Raw genomic sequence first — 21,824 nt, forward strand, 5'->3', positions numbered from 1 at the left:
GGATAGGTACATAGGAAATATTAGACAGAAAAAAATCATGGCTATCTCCAGGGTAACTGTACAACTGCAACCCCCCCCCCCCCCCAACTCCCCACTGACACCCCTGAGTCCCTCCAACTTTACAATTGGCTTTCCGACTCCCCCTAACTCCCCCTCTGTCTCCCCATCCAACACTCCAGCTCCCCCAACCCTGACCCTCTGACACCCCCATCTTTCCCACCTTGCCACCTAACCTACCAGACCCACTCCCACTAATTGGCTACCCCACTGAAAAACTATTTAAATAACCCAAAGCTTTTCACAAAGTTAGTGGATGAAGACTAATTAAAACTAAAGTGGGCATTGTTTGGCTTCCCCTGACGATCCTGCATGAGGAAGGAGACCCTCCCAGGACAGGTACGCTCTTCATTTCTAAAGAGGATGGGTTCGGAAGTCTGGGCCAAAAATGCGGAGCCTCAGTACGAATTGTGTCAAAGTTCCTTGGAAGATTTGGCCCAATTAATCAGCGAGGTTTGGGGGAACAAAGTAGATACAAACCACAAAACACATCAAAAATATCAGCCCATTGACAAAACTTTACCATCCATCAATTGTATTCCTTTCGGAGCTACAAAGCCAATGCGCAGGGTGGATGGGGCAAGCCCCTGATCCACCTTCTTGCTTGCTCCAAAACCCAATTCAAAATCAAATTGAATCCAATTTATGGTCCCCGGTAGAGACATCCTGGATCCAATCTGGCATTACACCTGATCTTGGGTTTGATCCTACTCTTGATTTAAGCCAATTCGCAAATGCTCCTCATGCACAGGAGATAAAGTATTAAAAGTCAAAAGAAAAGCTTTCAAGCGCAGTCAAAGGGCTGAGCAATGGCAACAAGTGGGACCACAGCTGGCAACATTGTCACTCTGTCAGCTGGGACCGTCGGTCGGCACCGCCCACACACTCCTCCCAGCCAGAGGGGGCGCTGTGGGCGGCAGGAGCTTCCCCCAGCGCCTGTCCCAGCCAGCGGGGCCGCTGTGGGCGACAGGAGCTTCCCCCAGTGCTCCTCCAAGCCAGAGGGGGTGCTGTGGGCGGCAGAGACGGGCTGTGAGATTCCGGTTCCGGTTCGAGGGTGAAGTGCTCAGTTGCCATGTGGGGAAGAGTGTGAGATTGGAAAGTAAGGAATTGTATCTTTAAAAAAAAAAGGTGAGTTTCATAAACTTCCTGAGGAAGCGGCTCAGGAATATCAAGTCGCATTTTAAAGTGCATGTGTTGCCACGACAAAATGTGTTTTAAGTTTTCAAGTTTTATTGAACTGAGCAGTTCATGTCGCTGCTGTTTTAATACAGATGTGGAGATGTTGGCGTTTTATTAGTGTTAGGATGGAGCAAGTTCCCTGCAGGCAGACAGTTACCATGTTAATATTTAAGCAATGGTGTCAATAATTTCTCAACTGAACTTCTGTTGGTTGAAAAAACACTTAGTTCTTTTAACAGTGGCTTTATATAAAAAACAGGCAGTGGACTCATCGCATTCTGGCTGTCAGCATTTAGGAAATGTTAACTGTGAAGACTAAATGATCCGCACTGTTGTGCACATATTTAGACTTGGTGTTTTCTCTAAGTGCAACAGATCAAAATAAGTGATATTTTTGAGTTCCTTGTTATTTAAAGTGAAGGGGTGATGGTTTAGTCAAATTAATAATAATAATCGCTTATTGTCACAAGTAGGCTTCAATGAAGTTACTGTGAAAAGCCCCTAGTCGCCACATTCCGGTGCCTGTTCGGGGAGGCCGGTACGGGAATTGAACCCGCGCTGCTGGCCTTCTTCTGCATTACAAGCCAGCTGTTTCGCCCACTGTATGATGGAATTACTTAACTCAACCAGAATTTCATAGAATCGTAGAATTTAGAGTGCAGAAGGAGGCAATTCGGCCCATTGAGTCTGCACCGGCCCTTTGCAAGAGCATCCCATTTAGGCCCACACTTCTACCCATCCCCGTAACCCAGTAACCCAACCTTTTTGGACACTAAGGGCAATTTAGCATGGCCAATCCTCCTAATCTGCACATCTTTGGACTGTGGGAGGAAACCGGAGCACCTGGTTGAAACCCACACATACACGGGGAGAATGTGCAAATTCCGCACAGACAGTGACCCAAGCCGGGAGTTGTATCAGGAACCCTGGAGCTGTGAAGCAACTCTGCTAACCACTGTGCTGCCCTAAGGTGTGTACTCTTATCAGGTGGCTTAATCAGGTTTTACCTGTGTGCTGATGACATCTGTCACCTCTCCTCAACTGTCTAATTTGTCAGGCATTCAGTTCTGGAGCACAGTGGTTAGCACTGTTGCTGCACAGCTCCAGGGTCCCAGGTTCGATTCCCAGCTTGGGTGCCTCTCTGTGTGGAGACTGCATGTTCTCCCTGTGTCTGCGTGGGTTTCCACCCGGTGCTCCGGTTTCCTCCCACAGTCGAAAGATTTGCTTGTTAGGTGGATTGGCTGTGCTAAATTGCCCTTACTGGCCAAAAAGGTTAGGTGATGTTTCTGGGTTACATGATTACGAGGATAAGGTGGAGTTGTGGTCTTAAGTAGGGTGATCCTTCCAAGGCCGGCGCAGACTCGATGGGCCAAATTACCTCCTTCTGCACTGTAAATTCTATGATTAGCAGAGATTTCTTCCAACTAAATATTGGGAAGACCAAAGCTGTTTATTATCTTCCTTCCCCCCCCCCCCGACTTGCCTATTCCTATCTTTATAACTTCCTCCATCCCTACAACACACTGAGATATCTGTGCTCCTCCACTCCTGGGCTCCTATGCAACATTATTTTAATAATTTCACCATTAGCTGCCATGTTTTCAGCTCCCATGAGCCTAGGCTCTGGAATCCCCTCCATCAGCCCCTCTCCTCTAAGATATTCCATAAAACCTACTTTGACCAAGCTGTTGACCACATGGCTTAATATCTCCTTATTCCACTCCGTCATATTTTGGTTGGTAACTCTTCTGTGAAGAACCTCAGGATGTTTTTGCCCCTTAACAGCGCCATATAATTGCAGCTTGTTGTATGGGCCTGTAAGGAGATTGAGGAGAAATATCTTAGATCAGAAGGTAATCAAGTAAATGTTCCAATAGAAATGTTGCAGAGTGTCAAGGAGGGAGATAACATACAGGCATTGAACTTCATTAGGATATTGGAGGAGACCAGAGACAGAAAGGGCAAGTTGACAAGATAAAGTGAAGTTAAAATGCCAGTTCGCTGAGACATCAGATTGTATTTGTAGACAGCATGGAATTATTTTCCAAAACAGTTGCTGATCTACATTTAGTTTCCATGTCGAGGAGACTGCATGGTAAGAGCATCTACAATGCTTGCACAGGAAGGTGTCAGGAAAGACTGGCAGGATCCGAGGAGAATAAAAGAATGAACAAGGCTGTCTGTGAGGGAATAGTCCCTCCAGAAAGTGGAGAGGAAAAGATAGGATGAAAATAGTAATAGATGACCAAGTGAAGTTTGTCATAAGGGCTAAAAACTGGACCTGAGAAATAGTACAAAAGCACAGTCAAGGAAGCTGTCAAATATTTAGTTTGTGAAGAAGGGCATCTGGACTGGGATTTTATTGGCACATTGTGTGTGATTTCAGACATCAAAACCAAATCTGGGTCCCAAGCCCACGTGGGCAAATAGTGAGACCGTGTTAGTAAATTATCAACAGTCAACAGGGACCAGTTAAACGGCTGCCCCCAGCATCACCATCCCATTAAGGATGGCAAATTTGCAGCCACTGGAGTATTACCAATAGAGATATCTGCTGTTGAGGCTGCCAGGTCGAAGTGGCCACATTCGGAATTGAGGAGTCCTGGAAGGGCCATGGGAAAATATTGCCAGGGCTATGCAGGCTGACCCTGACGATTGGAAAGGCAAACCTTCCAATGGGGGTTGTCTATTGCTGTCTTCACATGGACCCAAGGTAAAGGAGACCCCACTCCTGGAAGTCACCTCGATTTAGTTGGCAGTCTTCCCGCGTGACTGTGGGTGCCCGCCACCGCCCCTCCCAAATCTCCAAAGGACTGGTAAAATTCTAGCTGGTTGCCAAATGCAGCAAAGAAATTTGGCAAACTGAGATAGAACCTTTGCTCAAAGTGAGAAGGAAAAGATACTCATTCCAGGGTTTGTGATGGAGACAGAGATCCAGGAAGTGAAGAGAATAATCAAAAATGGACAAAGTGATGATGAGCATTGGGTGGAGGTTGAAAGCATAATTGCTTTCTAAGATCAGAATAAAAAAAGCAGGACGCTTTACTAACATGGTAATCAGTGGCAACAAAGTGGTCAGAGAGGAGCTGACTGGGTGGGACAAGATCCACATATCTTACAACAAATCTAGGATCTATAATAATGACTTTTGCTAGGAGTGAGTGAGTGGAGTTGGGGCAAAAATCCAATAGTAAACATGTTCAGCCAGGTGGAGGTGGTGGAATGAGGACTGTTGAAACCACAGTTCAAAGATGAAATTGAGGGTCAAGAGACCATGCAGGTGAAGGATAGATGTGTCGAGAGAAGCATGTAAAGCCAGTTTTATGACTAGTGTTTTCTTTTTTTAAAATACATTTTATTAAAGATTTTTGATCAAAAAGAATTTTCTATTTTTACAACTTTGTAACAAAATGTACATTGCCCGTTATTTAAACAATATATTAAACTAACAACAAGTGCAGAAAAAGAACAAGAAAAAAGAAATAATAATACTGAAAAAATAAATATAAACAACTAACATGGAGAGAAAGAAAAAACAAACAAACCCCAAACACCGAATACACCCCCCCCCCTCCCCCCTGGGTTGCTGCTGCTGTCTTTCCTGTTTTCCCTTATCGCTCTGCGAGATAGTCAAGGAACGGTTGCCACCGCCTGGTGAACCCTTGAGCCGAACCTCTTAGTGCGTATTTTATTCGCTCCAATTTTATAAACCCTGCCATGTCGTTTATCCAGGCCTCCACGCCCGGGGGTTTGGCTTCTTTCCACATAAGTAGAATCCTTCGCCGGGCTACTAGGGACGCAAAGGCCAAAACGTCGGCCTCTCTCGCCTCCTGCACTCCCGGCTCTTCTGCAACCCCAAATATAGCTAACCCCCAGCTCGGTTCGACCCGGACCTCCACCACCTTTGAGATCACTCTTGCCACACCCACCCAGAACCCATGCAATACCGGACATGACCAAAACATGTGGGTGTGGTTCGCCGGGCTTCCCGCGCACCTCCCGCACCTATCCTCCACTCCAAAAAATCTGCTCAGCCTTGCTCCCGTCATATGCGCCCTGTGTAGAACCTTGAATTGGATCAGGCTAAGCCTGGCACACGAGGACGAGGAATTTACCCTACTTAGGGCATCTGCCCACAGCTCCTTCTCAATCTCTTCCCCCAGCTTCTCCTCCCATTTACCCTTCAGCTCCTCTACCATCATCTCCCCCTCGTCTCTCATTTCCCTGTATATATCGGACACTTTACCTTCACCAACCCATGCCCCCGAAATCACTCTGTCCTGGATCCCTTGCGCCGGGAGCTGCGGAAATTCCCTCACTTGTTGCCTCGCAAATGCCCTCACTTGCATATATCGGAAGGCATTCCCAGGTGGCAACCCGTATTTTTTTACCAATGCTCCCAAACCCGCGAACGTCCCGTCCAAGAACAAGTCCTTCAACTTCCCAATTCCTGCTCGCTGCCAAGATTGGAATCCCCCATCTATCCTCCCCGGGACGAACCTGTGATTGTTCCTTATCGGGGACCACACCGAGGCACCCGTCACTCCCCTATGTCGTCTCCACTGCCCCCAAATCTTCAAAGTCACCACCACTACTGGGTTTGTGGTGTATTTTTTCGGGGGGAACGGTAACGGCGCCGTCGTCAGTGCTTTTAAACTTGTTCCCTTACAGGATGCCATCTCCAGCCTTTTCCACGCCGCCCCTTCTTCTTCCCTCATCCACTTACATATCATAGACACGTTGGCGGCCCAATAATAGTCACTCAGACTCGGCAGTGCCAATCCCCCTCTGTCCCTACTGCGCTGCAGGAACCCACTCTTTACCCTCGGGGTCTTTTCCCCCCACACAAAGCTCATAATACTCCTGTCCACTTTCTTGAAAAAGGCCTTTGTAATCAGTATGGGGAGGCACTGAAACACGAAAAGAAACCTCGGGAGGACCACCATTTTAACCGCCTGTACTCTGCCCGCCAATGACAGGGGCACCATGTCCCACCTCTTAAAGTCCTCCTCCATCTGCTCTACCAGTCGCGTCAAGTTAAGTTTATGCAAGGTTCCCCAGTTCCTGGCCACCTGGATCCCTAGATATCGAAAATCCCTTGCTACTCTCCTCAGCGGCAGATCGTCTATCCCCGTGCCCTGTTCCCCGGGGTGCATCACAAAAAGTTCACTCTTTCCCATATTCAATTTATATCCCGAGAACTCTCCAAACTCCCTGAGTGTCTGCATTATCTCTGGCATCCCCTCCACTGGGTCCGCACATATAGCAGCAAATCAACCGCATATAATGACACCCGATGTTCCTCTCCTCCTCTGAGCACCCCCCTCCACTTCTTAGAGCCCCTCAGTGCTATGGCCAATGGCTCGATTGCCAACGCGAACAGGGACAGGGGGCACCCCTGTCTTGTGCCCCTATGTAATTGAAAATAGTCGGATCGTTGCCTGTTTGTAATCACGCTTGCCACCGGGGCCCCGTACAGGAGCTGAACCCATCTGATGAACCCCTCTCCAAATCCAAATCTCTTCAGTACCTCCCACAGGAGTCCCACTCCACTCTATCAAATGCCTTCTCTGCATCCATCGCCACCACTATCTCCGCCTCCCCCTCTGGTGGGGGCATCATCATCACCCCCAGCAACCTTCGTATATTGGCATTCAATTGCCTCCCTTTAACAAACCCTGTCTGGTCGTCATGTACCACCCCTGGGACACAGTCCTCTATCCTTGTCGCCATCGCTTTGGCCAGTAACTTGGCATCTACATTTAGGAGGGAGATGGGCCTGTATGACCCGCACTGCAGCGGGTCTTTGTCTCGTTTCAGGATCAACGATATCGTCGCCTCCGACATTGTCGGGGGTAGTGTCCCCCTTTACTTAGCCTCATTGAAGGTTCTCGTCAGGAGTGGGGCCAGTAGGTCCACATATTTCCTGTAAAGTTCCACCGGGAACCCATCTGGTCCCGGGGCCTTTCCTGCCTGCATGTTCCCAATTCCTTTAATCACCTCCTCCACCTCAATCTGCACTCCCAAACCTGCCACCTCCTGCTCCTCAACCCTCGGGAACTCCAGCTGGTCCAGGAAGTGTATCATTCCCTCTTTCCCCTCCGGGGGTTGGGACTTATTCAGCCTCCCATGAAATGACTTAAACACCCCGTTCACCCTCCCCGCTCTCTGCTCCATTCTTCCCTCCCCGTCCCTAACTCCTCCGATCTCTCTCGCTGCCCCCCTCTTCCTAAGTTGTTGGGCCAGCAAGCGGCTCGCCTTTTCCCCATAATCGTATTGTATTCCCTGTGCCTTCCTCCACTGCGTCTCCGCCTTACCCGTGGTCAGCAGGTCAAACTCCGTCAGTAATCTCTGTCTTTCCCTGTATAGCCCTTCATCCGGGGCCTCCGCATATTGCTTATCCACCCTCAGAATCTCCCCAATCAGTCTCTCCCTTTCTTTACCCTCTTGTTTCCCCCTGTGGGCTCTTATGGAAATCAGCTCCCCCCTAACCACCGCTTTCAGCGCCTCCCATACTACTCCCACCTGGACCGCTCCATCATCATTGACCTCTAGGTATCTTTCAGTACATCCCCTCACCCTTCCACATACCCCCTCGTCCGCCAACAGTCCCATGTCTAATCTCCTAAGTGGGTGCTGCTCCTTCCCCTCTCCTAGATCCAGATCCACCCAATGTGGGGCGTGATCTGAAACGGCTATAGCCGAATATTCCGTTCCTACCACTTTCGGGATCAGCGCTCATCCTAGGACAATAAAGTCTATCCGGGAGTATACTTTATGGACGTGGGAGAAGAAGGAAAACTCTTTACTCCTCGGTCTAGCAAATCTCCAGGGATCTACTCCTCCCATCTGCTCCATAAACCCCTTAAGCACCTTGGCCGCTGCCGGCCTCCTCCCGGTCCTAGATCTGGACCGATCCAGCCCTGGGTCCAGCACCGTGTTGAAGTCCCCCCCCATTACCAAATTTCCCATCTCTAGGTCCGGGATGCGCCCCCTGAGGGGGGGGGGGAGAAAAATTCTCCCGTCTAACATTTTTACAGATAAACCCTCCCCCTCCCTTTGCATTTCTTTGCCACCACCTCGCTACTTCTTTCCAAACATCAATTCCTCAAATCTAGTCCAACTTCTCTTCTTGAATAAATGTCCACGCCTCCTCTGCCATCTCGAAGTAGTGGTGTTTGCCCTGGTGTGTAACCCACAGTCTTGCCGGCTGCAGCATTCCAAATTTTACTTTCTTATTGTGGAGCATCGCCTTGGCCCGATTGAAACTCGCCCCCCTTCTCGCCACCTCCGCACTCCAATCTTGATACACGCGGATCACCGCGTTCTCCCACCTGCTGCTCCGTGTCTTCTTAGCCCATCTCAGGACCATCTCCCTGTCCTTGTAGCGGTGGAACCTCACCACTATTGCTCGCGGTGTTTCCCCTGTCTTTGGTCTTCTCACGAGGACCCGGTATGCTCCCTCCACTTCCAGGGGGCCCGTCGAGGCCTCAGCTCCCATTAAAGTATGGAGCATCGTACTCACATAAGCCCCAACATCAGCTCCCTCTGTCCCTTCGGGAAGACCCAAAATCCTTGGATTCTTCCTCCTCGAGCTATTCTCCAGGGCTTCCAGCCTTTCCATGCACCTCTTATGCAGTGCCTCGTGCGTCTCCGTCTTCACCACCAAGCCCTGTATCTCGTCTTCATTTTCGGCTGCCTTTGCCTTCACTCCACGGAGCTCCATCGCCTGGGTCTTTTGCGTCTCCTTCAATCCCTCAATCGCCAGCAACATCGGCGCCAGCGCCTCCTTCTTGAGCTCCTTCACACGTCGTCGGAGGAACTCCTGCTGTTCCGGGCCCCATACCATCTGGGCTCCCTCAGCCGCCATCTTGCTTCTCCCTTCTCTTCTCTGCCGCTGCTCCAGAGGATCCGCCGCAATCTGGCCACTACTATCGCTTCTTTCCATCCACACCCGGGGGGACTCCTTCCTTTGTCGCCTCACACTGGGTTTGGCCGTCAAAAATTTCCGTTGGGGCTCCCGATAAGAGCCCAAAAGTCCGTTGAAACAGGAGGTGCCGAAACGTGCGGCTTAGCTGGTCATCGCCGCAACCGGAAGTCCCTGACTAGTGTTTTCTTAACAGCAGATCACAGATATTCTGTTAGGTGTATGTGTGTGGTGGTGGTGGTGGGTGTTCCTTTCTGAACTGATCAGTGAGAGGGGGCCTAATCCGCGTTTATCCAGTAGCCGCAGTTGGATCAATGTGTCTGGCAAAGCTCTGAGACCAGGTCGCATTCTCTGCTGAAGCGGTTACATGTCAGTACCGGAAAAAAACCCGAAAAGTAGCTTTCATCAAAAGGAACAGATGTGGAATAAATGTCTTGAATGTTTAGTGAAGTAGTGACCAGTGTTTGTTTGCAGATGCTGACCGATGTGAATGAGAGTTTTCAGCAATTTGCGTTTAATAAAATATAGGCATTAAAATGTTTCTGTATAGTTTTCTTTTGTATTCCCCAATAATTGTAAATATTTGCAAAAAAAGATATAGGTGTTTTAGAATAATATAATTTTAGACTTTCTTCTGGATGGTTTATTTGTTATCTGTGCTGATTCTTCAAACCCGTACAGAGTCATCAATTAACTTTTTAATGAAAAACTTCTGGAAAAGTGTGGTGCTGGGAAACTTCAAGAATGCCAGTTAAATCTGACAAAAATACTTCAAAATAGAGCCGTTACCTTATGTGGTACAATTTATAATAAAAATGGTTATTTGAAAGTAAGTTTCTTGCCAGCATTTTAATGTGTTTTATTAAAAGTTAAGTTGCCATCGTGAGAACTTGACCTTGAAAATGTTCATCATTACTCATCATTGCTTCCATTCCCCCCTCCCCTCTTTGCAGGAAAGCAAAATGACCTCTTTAGCCTTTCAGCTGAAACGCTTGGCTCTGCCACAGAATGATCTAAGTCTGTTGTCTCGCAAAGAAGCACCATCATTGTTGTTTGATTGTAAGGAAGCTGCTGCTATAGACAGAGACACTTTCTTTGCCATAGGTAAGTGATGATGCCACCCTGCATTTCCATACCTCAGCAAGTTGTACTTGGGAGTTGTTGCTTCTGACGTGTCAAGATTGCTATAGCTGCCACAGATTGGTGCCAGCATCTACAATGTTACTACATTGTGTACCTTCGGGTATGTTATTTATCTTATTCCATTGCCATTTTGGTTGCCCCACTCAGCTGAATTTCAGCTTTCCTTGCTGATACGAATTGCTGTTGTCATTACTCACTGGAAGTTTCAGTGTGTTCGTGCGTACATGTGCTTCCAAATTCTCCTGAACATAAGTAAAATTACTCCGACTATGATATCTTTTTAGTCTTTTTGGAACAGCCTATATGGCTACATATTGAATTCACTTCCACCCTGTGCAGCCCTTTGTGTTTGATTAGTTTGTCTGGAATTCCTTTTTATTCAGAGTCTACCATCCAAGTTCTAGTTCAACACCTTAGTTTATACCCCCTCATAGTTTAAATGAATCCCAGTTTGCATCTCTGTACTACAGCTACCCTTTCTGATCCCTTCAGTTTGAAGTATCAATCCATTTTCCCTAAAGCAATCTGTTATCTAAAAGTCTGGGACCCTCAACCAGCACCAACTAGGTAGCCATTCGTTGTTTCAATATTTCTATTTGTAGCCCCAGCAAGAGTTTTCTCCCAGTGTCGGTGACTCGTACAATTCCCAACTTATCAAAGGCACGCAGCTGTAAATATTCAGTAAGTTCACCCATTATGGTTAAGGCCCAACCAATAGCATTGGGACCTCCGAGGTTTTGCCTGCTGTAATTTTCCAGAAGAGCAGTAATTACCCAGAGAGTGCAGCTCCTCTCTCACTTTCTCGGCACTGTTCTTACATTTGCGCTTCGGATATCTGAGTGCTTCTTTCCAGTGTTGCTAATTTACATGTGGGAAACCACTCTGCTGCTCTGCAATGCCCTTTATTCAATATCCACCACCGTACTCTGCAGTAAACCACCTGCCTTTTTGCGAACAGCTTTTGTCACGACAATTGCCATGCCATTTTCTCAATTTGTCCTTCCTCTTCGTAAATGTACTCCACACATAACCCAGTCACTGGTACCAAAATGATTTCTTCTGGTGTTCTTATGTTCTTCCTGCTCATTGTGCAGCCTCTGGCTTCACGATTGCTTCCCTAACCGGCTCTTTATACACTTTTTCCAGCTGATCCCCATGCACAGCTATTTCTTCTACTGATTCATTTATCATCTTGATCCTTTCACACTCGCTGGTCTCCATGTGCCATTACCACCATTCTCCAATTCCATTCACCCTTCCTTGACAGCAATATTCATATTGATAGCCCCATCTGAAATCCACAGTCCCAGCAACCATAAAAATATCACATCACACACTAGCTATTGCTTATATTTCACCTTTCACCTGCTTGTGCAATTGAGGCCCCAATTTATTATATCCATGGAATGTCCAGTATCTATTTCTGTCATTAAATAAAACATATAATTTAGAATTTCTTCCAGAGAATCTCTTGTTTGCTACAATTTGAAATAATCCTCTAATTTTTTTTCTTGGCGTAAAAAAAACTTTTTTGTTTGAATTCAAAAGCGGGACCGGGGTCTAATGTATTTTTGGGCTCCTTTTCCTACCCGCACCTGTACACCTCCCTTCCTGTAAATGTGTAAATCTCCTAATAATTAAACACTTGCCACCTGTTAGATTGGTTTTGTAGTATTATGAAGGGAATCACGCATGTATGTGGACTGCATAAGTGCTATTTTCTTTAATTATGTTTACAATGTAAAGGTGACATATACTGGACCTTCAAAATAACCTTTTAGAATTTATGATGGATTAGCTCAAACCGTTCCTTAAAGTTGTATGGCTTGTAGTCTAAGCTTTATCTCAAATTACTAATACCCTTTTGCAGAATGGGATGTTGTAATGACATAATATGCTCCTTCCAAGTGCATTCATTTGTTCTAACACGGTTTCTGCTATCACACAGGATGTACGGGTCTAGAGGAACTTATTGGAATTGATCCATCTTTTGAGGAATTTCAGTCAACACTCTTCAGCCAAGCTTCCAAAGATCTTGAGCGCAGTGTTCAGACTAAAGAAGTGAATGCCCAGCTCAACAAGAATATATTGGTTTTTCTAACACGTTTGTCTCCATACTTCATGCTAAAACCGGCCCAGAAATGCATTGAATGGCTTATTCACAGGTAACGTGACAATCAAGATGTGCTAGTGATTTAGAATTTAGAAAATAATAGTTTTTTTTTAGACAAACAGATTTGAAGCTTAAAACTTTTAATGTCTATGTTCGAAATCAGAGTGACCTCACTTGCTGATCAAACCAAGCTAATTACAATGTTTTAATTTCTTTTCACAGTAACAATTAAGCAAGATATTTTTTAAAAAGCAGAAAAAACATTTTGCTGAATGAGTGGCAGCATGGTAGCATAGTGGTTAGCACAGTTGCTTCACAGCTCCAGTGTCCTGGGTTCGATTCCCGGCTTGGTCACTGTGTATGCGGAGTCTGCATGTTCTCCCCGTGTCTACGTGGGTTTCCTCCGGGTGCTCAGGTTTCCTTCCACAGTCTAAAGATGTGCAGATTAGGTGGATTGGCCACGCTAAATTGCCCTCAGCTAAGGTGGGGTTACTGGTTTACGGGGATAGGGTGGAGGTGTGGGCTTAAGTGGGGTGCTCTTTCCAAGAGCCGATGCAGACTCGATGGGCCAAATGGCCTAGTGCACTGTAAATTCTACGATACAACTTGTGCTCGTAACACATGTTGTACTGAAGAGGTGGACTGGTTACTTAACGTTGAAATAAATAATTAGAACAATGTGATCTTCAGGGTTTTAACTTCTCCGTATTTGTTTCACTAGGTTCCACATTCACCTCTATAATCAGGACAGTTTGATTGGCTGCGTTCTTCCATATCATGAGACCAAAGTGTTCGTGAGAGCCATTCAGCTTCTTCAAATCAGTGATCCAACTCATCGCTGGCACTGGCTGGAGCCCATACAGGTAGATATTGTTCAAACAATGTAATTAAAACCTGGGTAAATAATGTTTTTATTCTGCTGTTATCATATGGTAGCGCAGTGGTTAGCAGTGTTGCTTCACAGCGCCAGGGACCCGGGTTCGGTTCCCCGCTTGGGTCCCTGTCTATGTGGATTCTGCATGTTCTCCCCATGTCTGTGGATTTCCTCCGGATGCTCCAATCTCCTCCCACAAGTCCCGAAAGACATACTTATTAGGTGAATTGGACATTCTGCATTCTCCTTCAGTGTACCCGAACAGGCGTTGGAGTGTGGCAACTAGGGGATTTTCATCGTAACTTCATTGCAGTGTTAATGTAATCCTACTTATGACACCAATAAAGATTATTATTATTATTCTGACATCCAGTGGGTAGGAATACTTTTTTTTTCTAAATTTAGAATACCCAATTTTTTTTTTTTCCAATTAAGGGGTAATTTAGTGTGGCCAGTCCACCTAACCTGCACATCTTTGCGTTGTGGGGTGAAACCCACGCAGACATGGGGAGAATGTGCAAACTCCACACGGACAGTGACCCAGGGCCAGGATTCAAACCCGGGTCCTCAGCGCCGCAGTCCCTGTGCTATCCACTGCGCCTTATGCTGCCTTAGTGGGTAGGAGTACTTGATATTCCTTGTGGATTTTGTAGTAATTTTATTTTAGAATGTATTTCGAATTTGTTTTTCAAGAATCCAGCCAGATCAGAATTTAACTTGGGTGCCTTTGTGGTGTTGATTCCCAAATTTCTTTCTCCGTCAGTCTGGCCTCAATAAAAGTCGAGATGGATTTGCACGTAAAAAGAAGTTATTTTATTCAGCTTGCAAGCTTGATTCATTTCACAGAAACATAAGAGACATCCAGTCTCCTACATCCCAGAAAGCGAATGAACAAAGAGACAAAGGGATCTCTGCAAATCAATTGAAATGGTATCAAGTTTCACATACTCGACGCCCGTAGGTCAGCCTATATCCCTCCTGACCTGTTTGATCTATTCTGATTGGCTCACTTCCAATCCGTTTCTCTGGCCCCTATCAATGCAGCATCACTCTCGTAGACACACCTCTTCCTGCTTTCCCCATGCGGTCTCAAATCCCTTTGTCTCTATCTGCCAGAATCAAAGTGGCTTATTTCTACATTACATTAACTAATATCTCTAAAGTAACTATTTTATATCACATTCGTAATTCCCTCATTTTATCATTCCATGATAACCGGACTATCCAATCCATAGCTACGGTTCCCCATCTAAAAAGATCCGTCGCTGCATTTCCAATTCCTGTCTTAGCCCCCCTTCATCTGCCTCACCCTCATGGATTTTAACAGTTAAGTTTTTAGGGGCGTTGATCTGATCCAGTGCACCCCGCATTCTACCCATCACACATTTAAGGATGTCCAGGCCCACAAAGATGCAGCCGATAGCTACCACTAGATACATGGCCATATTTATCAACCAGTCCTTCCATCCTCCAAATCCCCAGTTACCCCAAGAGCCAGGATCCTGCATCCCGTCCAAGTGATCCCGTATGCGATCCATAAATTTAGTGATGTTAGCGGTCAAGTCCTGAACTCCCATGATACACTTGCCCTGTACTATGGCGCATACCCCACCCTCACGGGCCAGAAGATAGTCAAGAGCATACCGGTTCTGCATTGCAAACAACCGTAGCTGAGACAACTCCTTAGTTATTGCCCCGAGGGCTCCCAAAGTTTCATTTCCCAAGATGGTAAGGCTGCAAATAAAATAATTCCGATCACTGACAGCCAAGGAACCCCCCACACCTCCCAGTGTCAATACGCTCAGAATGCCCCACCCGGCTGAGTGGCCCCGGTTGGGTGCAAGAACCTGAGGTATTTTTCCAGTTCTCGCAAAATTCAGCAGAGACTGCCCGGCGTGCTAACTGATTATGCAGGTTCCACGCCGAAGGGCAGGGGACTGTGGTAGGGACTAGAGTCCCTATAGCAATTCGGCGGGGAAATGGGGGTGACAAAACATTGGTCGCTGTACCATTAAATAAAAAGTAGTATCCTTGTTCCGTGTGCAGGCTAGCATCACAATCAGCATATCGGTTGCGTAAGGACCTCCCAGTAGCCCAGTTTATCCAACTTTGAAATGCCCATTCGGGCCGCCCAGCAATGCGGAAAGCCCTAGTCCCAACAGTGATATGAGAGACATTCGCCCAGCCACAGAGGAGCTGGAGGCCGGCGTTCAATGGAACGCAAGTGGTGTTGTAACAAACGCATTGGCCAGACGCCTGGGTGATATGGCACCTCCTGTCCGTACAGGTGGGAAACAGACATGTTATATTTGTGTCCACCTCTACCAGCAAACAGCCATATCCTTCACTGCTGAAGTTATTCTCGTACGACCGGGAATCCCTATTGGGAGTGAAGTGGCTAGGTATGTATGCCCTCCACCGTCGCAGCCTATCGTACTGTGAATGGGAATTATCCCGAGGAAGGGGAAGGCAAATAGCCGGTGGTGCTGAACCCGGATCGTAAGGAAGAGTGACCTGATCGGGCAGTGATTCGGAATGCTGACAATGAACCACCGTTTGGGGAGTGCCCCAAAGCGGTGAAACAGAAAATAACCTAGACACCGCTGCAGGGTTTGGGTAGCAGACAACCCGTCCCTGGCCATACAGGCGGTGGTAAATCTGGTAGAAGAGATTCATACTACCCGGGTTTTCCTCAGTTTGGCCTTTGATTAACTTAAGTGTATCTCCCGGTAACCTATGTTCTAGCTGTACTTCCCTTCTCATACGCCCCGTCCTCTCTCTAGTCCCTTTCTCTTTCTCATAGCCTCTTCCTACACTCTTCTGACAGCCTGATTTTACCTTTATTGTACCACTCTTAACACATCCAAAATCAAATTTACATGTATTCCAAAAACAAGGCAATGTCCATATAATGTTCCCTTCCCATTGCCGGGACCGGTGCAACTGCTTCATGACTCCTGCATTCTCCTTAACTTTGATGACGTTCCATGAGTCGATACCATGTCCTCGTATATGGGGGCAGCGAAGAACATCACCTTTGCAGAGGTGATGTATCCTTGTAGATTGGTTGGGGCTACACAGATACATAATATTTCCCTTTTCCATGTCCATCGCCAATAACACGCCAAGCGAAGTGAGGCCAAATATCAGACAGACGATGCGTAGCCACTCCATCATGCTCCACACCTGTAAAATAGCACTGGAGAAGGGAGGCAGGTTAGTATCCGACCTTTTACAGTAGTGGAGATGGACTCAATTTACAGTGATGTAGGTGGACCCAAGCACTTCGCCCCTCCACTTTAACTGCTGTGGGGGTGGTAAGGAGAACTTGGAAGGGCCCGTCCCATCGCGGCTCCGACCCCTTCCTAGTCCAATTTTTGACCATGAAATAACTACCGGGCTGGACTGAAAGTGAGCTAGGTACTGGGGGCAATGGCTGGTGAGCCGCGCGGACCTGGCCATGGAGTTCCTTGAGCACTTGCGTACGGGCTAGAACATAGGTGGTCATTTCTTCAGTCATCTGATGAAACTGAACCCGTCTGGGAACCTGCAGGCTCCAAGGAGTTCTAAGGGGCCTGCCATAAAGAATCTCGGCGGGAGAGAGCCGGGCCGGTCCCGCAGGTGTAACCCGCAGCTGGAAGAGGGCAACGGGGAGCAACTTAAGCCATGTCAGTCCCGTGTCTGCTCTTAATTTAGCCAATTTAGTTTTGAGGGTCTGATTGTGTCTCTCAACCAACCCGGCCGCCTGCGGTCCATAAGCACAGTGTAACTGCTGGCGTATGCCCAACTGGGAGCAAAACTCCTTGTTAATTTGTCCAATAAAATGAGGCCCATTATCAGAACTTAACTGATCTGGTATACCGTACCGGGGAATGATTTCCCTCATCAAGACTTTAACCACAGTAGCAGCTTTATTATCGATAGTCGGATACGCCTCGACCCATCTGCTGAACACATCCACAATGATCAAAACATATTTATAACATTGACACCTTTCCAACTCAATGTAATCCATTTGGAGCGTCTCAAAGGGACCACTGGGCAACGGGGTTTGCCCCTTCCCACAAGGAATACCTTTTCCGGTGTTATATTGCTGACAAATCAAACACCGATTACTGATACTTTGGGCCAACCCCTGCATTTTAGGGTGCCACCAAGTGTCCAGCAACAAATCACTAGTCCCTCGAGCCCCACAATGTGTTGCAAAGTGTACACATTCAATGACCCATAAAGCCAGCACATCAGACATACAAGTCTGATGTGCAGGCGTGGTCCATAAAGAGGAAACAGAATCATATGTACAACCTAACCGTTTCCACATTTGTTTATCACTCTCAGGAGCGTCCTCCTGTAACCTTATGACGTCTTGGATGGTTGGCATTGGCTTGTCAGAAGCAGACATATTTATAGTAGATCGTTTAGTCTGACTTAACATCTTAGGCACCATCACTTGCTGAATTTGTGCGGCTGTTCGCGCTGCACAATCTGCTCGTTCATTACCAACGTCAACTGGGGTTGTACCATTCGTGTGGGCAGTGCATTTAATAACGGAAATCTGCGCGGGCATAAGGAGGGCCTGCAGTAGGTCATTAACTAAACCCCGGTGGGATATTTGACCACACATAATCATGTCAGGTTGTTCTGACGAAATGTCACTCAAATCGCCCCTTATTGCGGTAGTTTCCTGAATCAAGGCTAAACAGTCGTGGCCAGGTGCGTCTTCATGGACAGGGGGACCACTAAGAAAACAGGCTGGATTGATAGTGGTACAGTATTTAAATGTCAGACGTGGATTGTTCAAAAGGTATATCTCATACCTATTCTGACGAGCTGCGGTATGATGCTGAGTCTGCAGTTGCCTCAGTAGTGCGATGACCGAGTGGGAGCTATACACCGTAATATCCTGTTGGAGGGTGAGAGCATGTAATGGCTATGCGATGGCATTGATTGAACGTAAATCCTGTACTAATCGGTACTGGTCTGGTTTGGCTGGTTTAGGCACAGCAAGTATGGGGGTGTTACATTCTGATTGGCAAGGGATCAAAATACCCTGTTTCAACAGCTCTTTAATTAATTTATCTATTGATGGAGCAGCTTGAGATTTCAGGGGGTATTGTCGAATGGAAGGTAGCTTTACATGATCCTTAATCATCACCTTAATAGGTGTAACAATTGTCTTTCCCACTTGTGATGGGTATTCCGCCCAGACCTGTGGATTGACATATTCCAACTCATCATGTCCCCTGTGATGCTGCAGTCGAGTTTTAATCGTTTCAGGGACCTCAAAATATTTTATGGTAGTGCCGTCCGGCATGACTTGAAGTGCGTAGTCTGTTGGATCTGAATGATCCACTGCCCTCCTGACCATTCGCCCCATATCCCTGGCATGGTACTGGTCATGGACCTGACGTGTAATATGAGGGCTTACCGAAGCTGACTGTGGCCATAAATGTGGTGATATTGTAACAAAATCGGCTGTACCTTCTTTTCCCGTGACTGTGGCTGTAACCTTGACTGGCCATTCGGTCTCAAGTAATGGCCAGTATTTGTCCTCCAACTCCCTGTTTCGTCCAGTTCTGTCATAGGCCAGGGTAACGTGATGCAGTGACTGTTCAACGTCTAACGTCCACCACTGGGGGGTGATAGAAATATAGCACTGTTGTCTCATCCTCCATGATGTAACCGTTACCCCCTCATCTCCGCATTCTAGCTGTAGCTGGAAGATACACAGTAAATCTCGGGCCAACAAGTTACAGTCCAATCCAGTAGTCACTACAAACTGATGCTCTGCAGACTTATTCTCGTAAGTGACTGTCACAGGTTCAGAAATAGGATACTCACACACCTGTCCTTGGAACCCTGACAATTGCTGCGTGTGGTCGGATAATGGTAATTTAAGTGCTGATTGCACAGAAGACATGGCTGCCCCGTCCTCTTCTTCCAGTAGACCAATGGCCCCTCAGAGGGGGCTGCGGTTGTAGAGCTGTTGCTTCGTTTGGTGGGCCATAAAAAGGGGGTGAGGGTCCCTTTGGGTGAGTTTGGTATCCTCCTCTTCGCTGATCCACCCACCCAAAGTCACTATATTGGGGCTCCTGCTGGTAAACTACCATTTCTGCCGCTTGTTGGGATCGCAGATCATCCTTTTTCATTACATACTCAGTCTTAACCTTTGTAACTGAGCCTCCTTCTTGGCCTACACCCTCCTTCCAGTAAAATCTGACTGCCCTTGCCATCTGGGAAGGGTCGTTCTCTGTCCAATTCATATTATTACATTTCACAGCAGTAACCACAGAAGGTGGTAGGCAATGCATTAACATAGCACAATATTGAGGGGAATTCTGACCATTTTGATACAGCAAATCGCCTGACTGCCCCCGGTAGATTTCATTAAAACGCTCCAGAAATTCCTCTGGCTCTTCAGTCTTCTTAGGTTTTAGGTCTAAGATAACAGAAAGATTTATGGGCCTTTGAAATGTGCTATTCAACGCATTCAAGATCTGTGTCTTTCTATCGTCGTCTAACGCATAGGCCTGCTGAAGTGCGGCATGACTAGCATAATTCAGGTGGTTAAGATAATTGCGGTACTCTGCTGGGGTTAAAATCTGCTGGACTAGGGCCCAGAGGTCCCTTAAATCAGCTTGATAAATTGAGATGGTAGTTCTCAAGGAATCCATGAAGGCAGCAGGAGATTTTTTCTATCTGGGATTGTAGACATAATAGCCCTCATCTCACTGGGTGTCCATGGGAAGTAAACGTCTATCGTGGGGTTCGCTCCCACAGTCACTGCGTCGGGGTTTCGCATCTTCCTAATCGGTAACTGTCTCCGAATGTCACCAGGGAGCACTCTAGCTATTTCCCCTGGTTATTCCAAGACTTCAACGTCTCTCCCTGTCACTAGGGGGAGTTCTTTCTCTTCAAACGAAGTTGTTTCAGCTTCCTTTGTTCCCAAATCTTGTGATTTCTCCTTAGTTTGGGGAGACTTAGGTGATATGCTTAATTGTTTCTGGTGAGCGTCAAGCCCCTCTCTCGCTGTCTGAGATCTTGTCCTAGAGCTAACTGGGCTTGTGGGACAGAGTTCCTTTTTCTCTTCCGGTTGTGAAGTTGGTAAATCAGGACCCACACTATCACCCAAAAGGGCTTGAGTTTCTGGCATATTTGAAATCTGGGGAGCAATGGCGGGGTATATATTATTGTACTCTGGTGGTTCTGGAATGAGCGCAGACCATACTATGGGTGCAGACGGAACTTTTACTGACTTTTCCAAATTATTGAATTTTTCTTCTTCTGTCAATTCAAGGCCAGCCATTGAACTACGTAGCTCGTCTCTTGTGTAACCCGCGCCTTTCCTCTACTTGCGCTTTTTTTTTTAAACTTAAAAATGTTTGAAAATTCAAATTGAATTACTTCAACTTGCAAGCTTAGCTCTGATCTCAACTCAGAATTAAATTTACAATTTGCTTAACACAAACTTGTATAACATTTACAACTTAATTATTTTTTTATCTTAACAATTTTTCTTTTAACAAGTTTTTTTTCTTTTACATACACACAAGTATTAGCAAAATCAACTATCATCTCCGGATTTACACTTTTTAAAATGGTGTCCATGATCTTCTTTAAGTTTCTATTAATCTCCAGATAAAATGAGATAAACCTTATTTCAAGTGAGTAAAACTTAAGATTCTGGCAATTTCAATCAATTGCTTTCGAAAATAATAATTTTTATCAAAGAGGTGGAGAAACCCACTGGTTTCCTTTAATTAATTCAAAACGTAACTTTGCTGGTGTTCACTGACTCAAAGGAAAGGTATCCGATTACACTACAGACTGGTGCTGTTATCTCAAGGCCTGAGTGAGAAGCACTGTCTGTCTTTAACTTTGCCTGCTGCTGTTAACCCTTTGAGAGACTTCTGCTTCAACCAATATGCAGCATTCCCCACAATCTCAACTAGTCCTCGGAACTGCGTTTTTCGCCAATACAGTCCAAGGAGACAATTTTAGCTTAATCAACTATATATTTAAAACACTCACACATAGAGTTGAACCATCTTCAGATTTAAAAACAGTTATACTGGACTGAACCTTCATCTACTGAAGTCACATCAGCCATAAAAACACTTATACTTGACTGAACCTCCATCTACTGAAGTCACATCAGCCATAAAAACACTTATACTTGACTGAACCTCCATCTACTGAAGTCACATCAGCCATAAAAACACTTATACTTGACTGAACCGCCATCTACTGAAGTCACATCAGCCTCTGAACCCTTATACTTGGAATTGAATCATCATTTGAGATGTCACATCAACCCAAAACCCTAACCCAAGCCAAAACAACAATATGAAATCCCATCAATTAAATTGCTAATCCCCAGACTGACCTGTGATTTCGTCGAGGCGGTCTTTCTGTGCCAACCGCGAGTGACCAGACTAATCAGACGATAAGAAGAGGGGAACAATCAATGCGCGGTCGTTTTCCAGTTCTACATTGAGGGCCCTTTGTTCCCCATCCTCCTGTTCATAATC

The 21,824-nt window shown here is 46.3% G+C and overlaps 1 protein-coding gene across 1 annotated transcript in view; it reads left to right on the forward strand.

The window, feature by feature from the left end:
* Window positions 1-1,086: 1,086 nt before the first annotated feature.
* The window catches only part of heatr1 (HEAT repeat containing 1), a 123,383-nt gene continuing 102,645 nt past the window's right edge, over window positions 1,087-21,824 (forward strand). Inside the window, exons 1-4 of the mRNA XM_072511675.1 lie at window positions 1,087-1,185; window positions 10,117-10,267; window positions 12,255-12,471; window positions 13,141-13,282. Coding sequence (XP_072367776.1) covers window positions 10,126-10,267; window positions 12,255-12,471; window positions 13,141-13,282 — 501 coding nt within the window. The 5' untranslated portion in view covers window positions 1,087-1,185; window positions 10,117-10,125. The remainder of the gene's footprint in view (window positions 1,186-10,116; window positions 10,268-12,254; window positions 12,472-13,140; window positions 13,283-21,824) is intronic.

This window comes from Scyliorhinus torazame, chromosome 1, assembly GCF_047496885.1.
Source record: "Scyliorhinus torazame isolate Kashiwa2021f chromosome 1, sScyTor2.1, whole genome shotgun sequence".
NCBI lineage: Eukaryota > Metazoa > Chordata > Chondrichthyes > Carcharhiniformes > Scyliorhinidae > Scyliorhinus > Scyliorhinus torazame.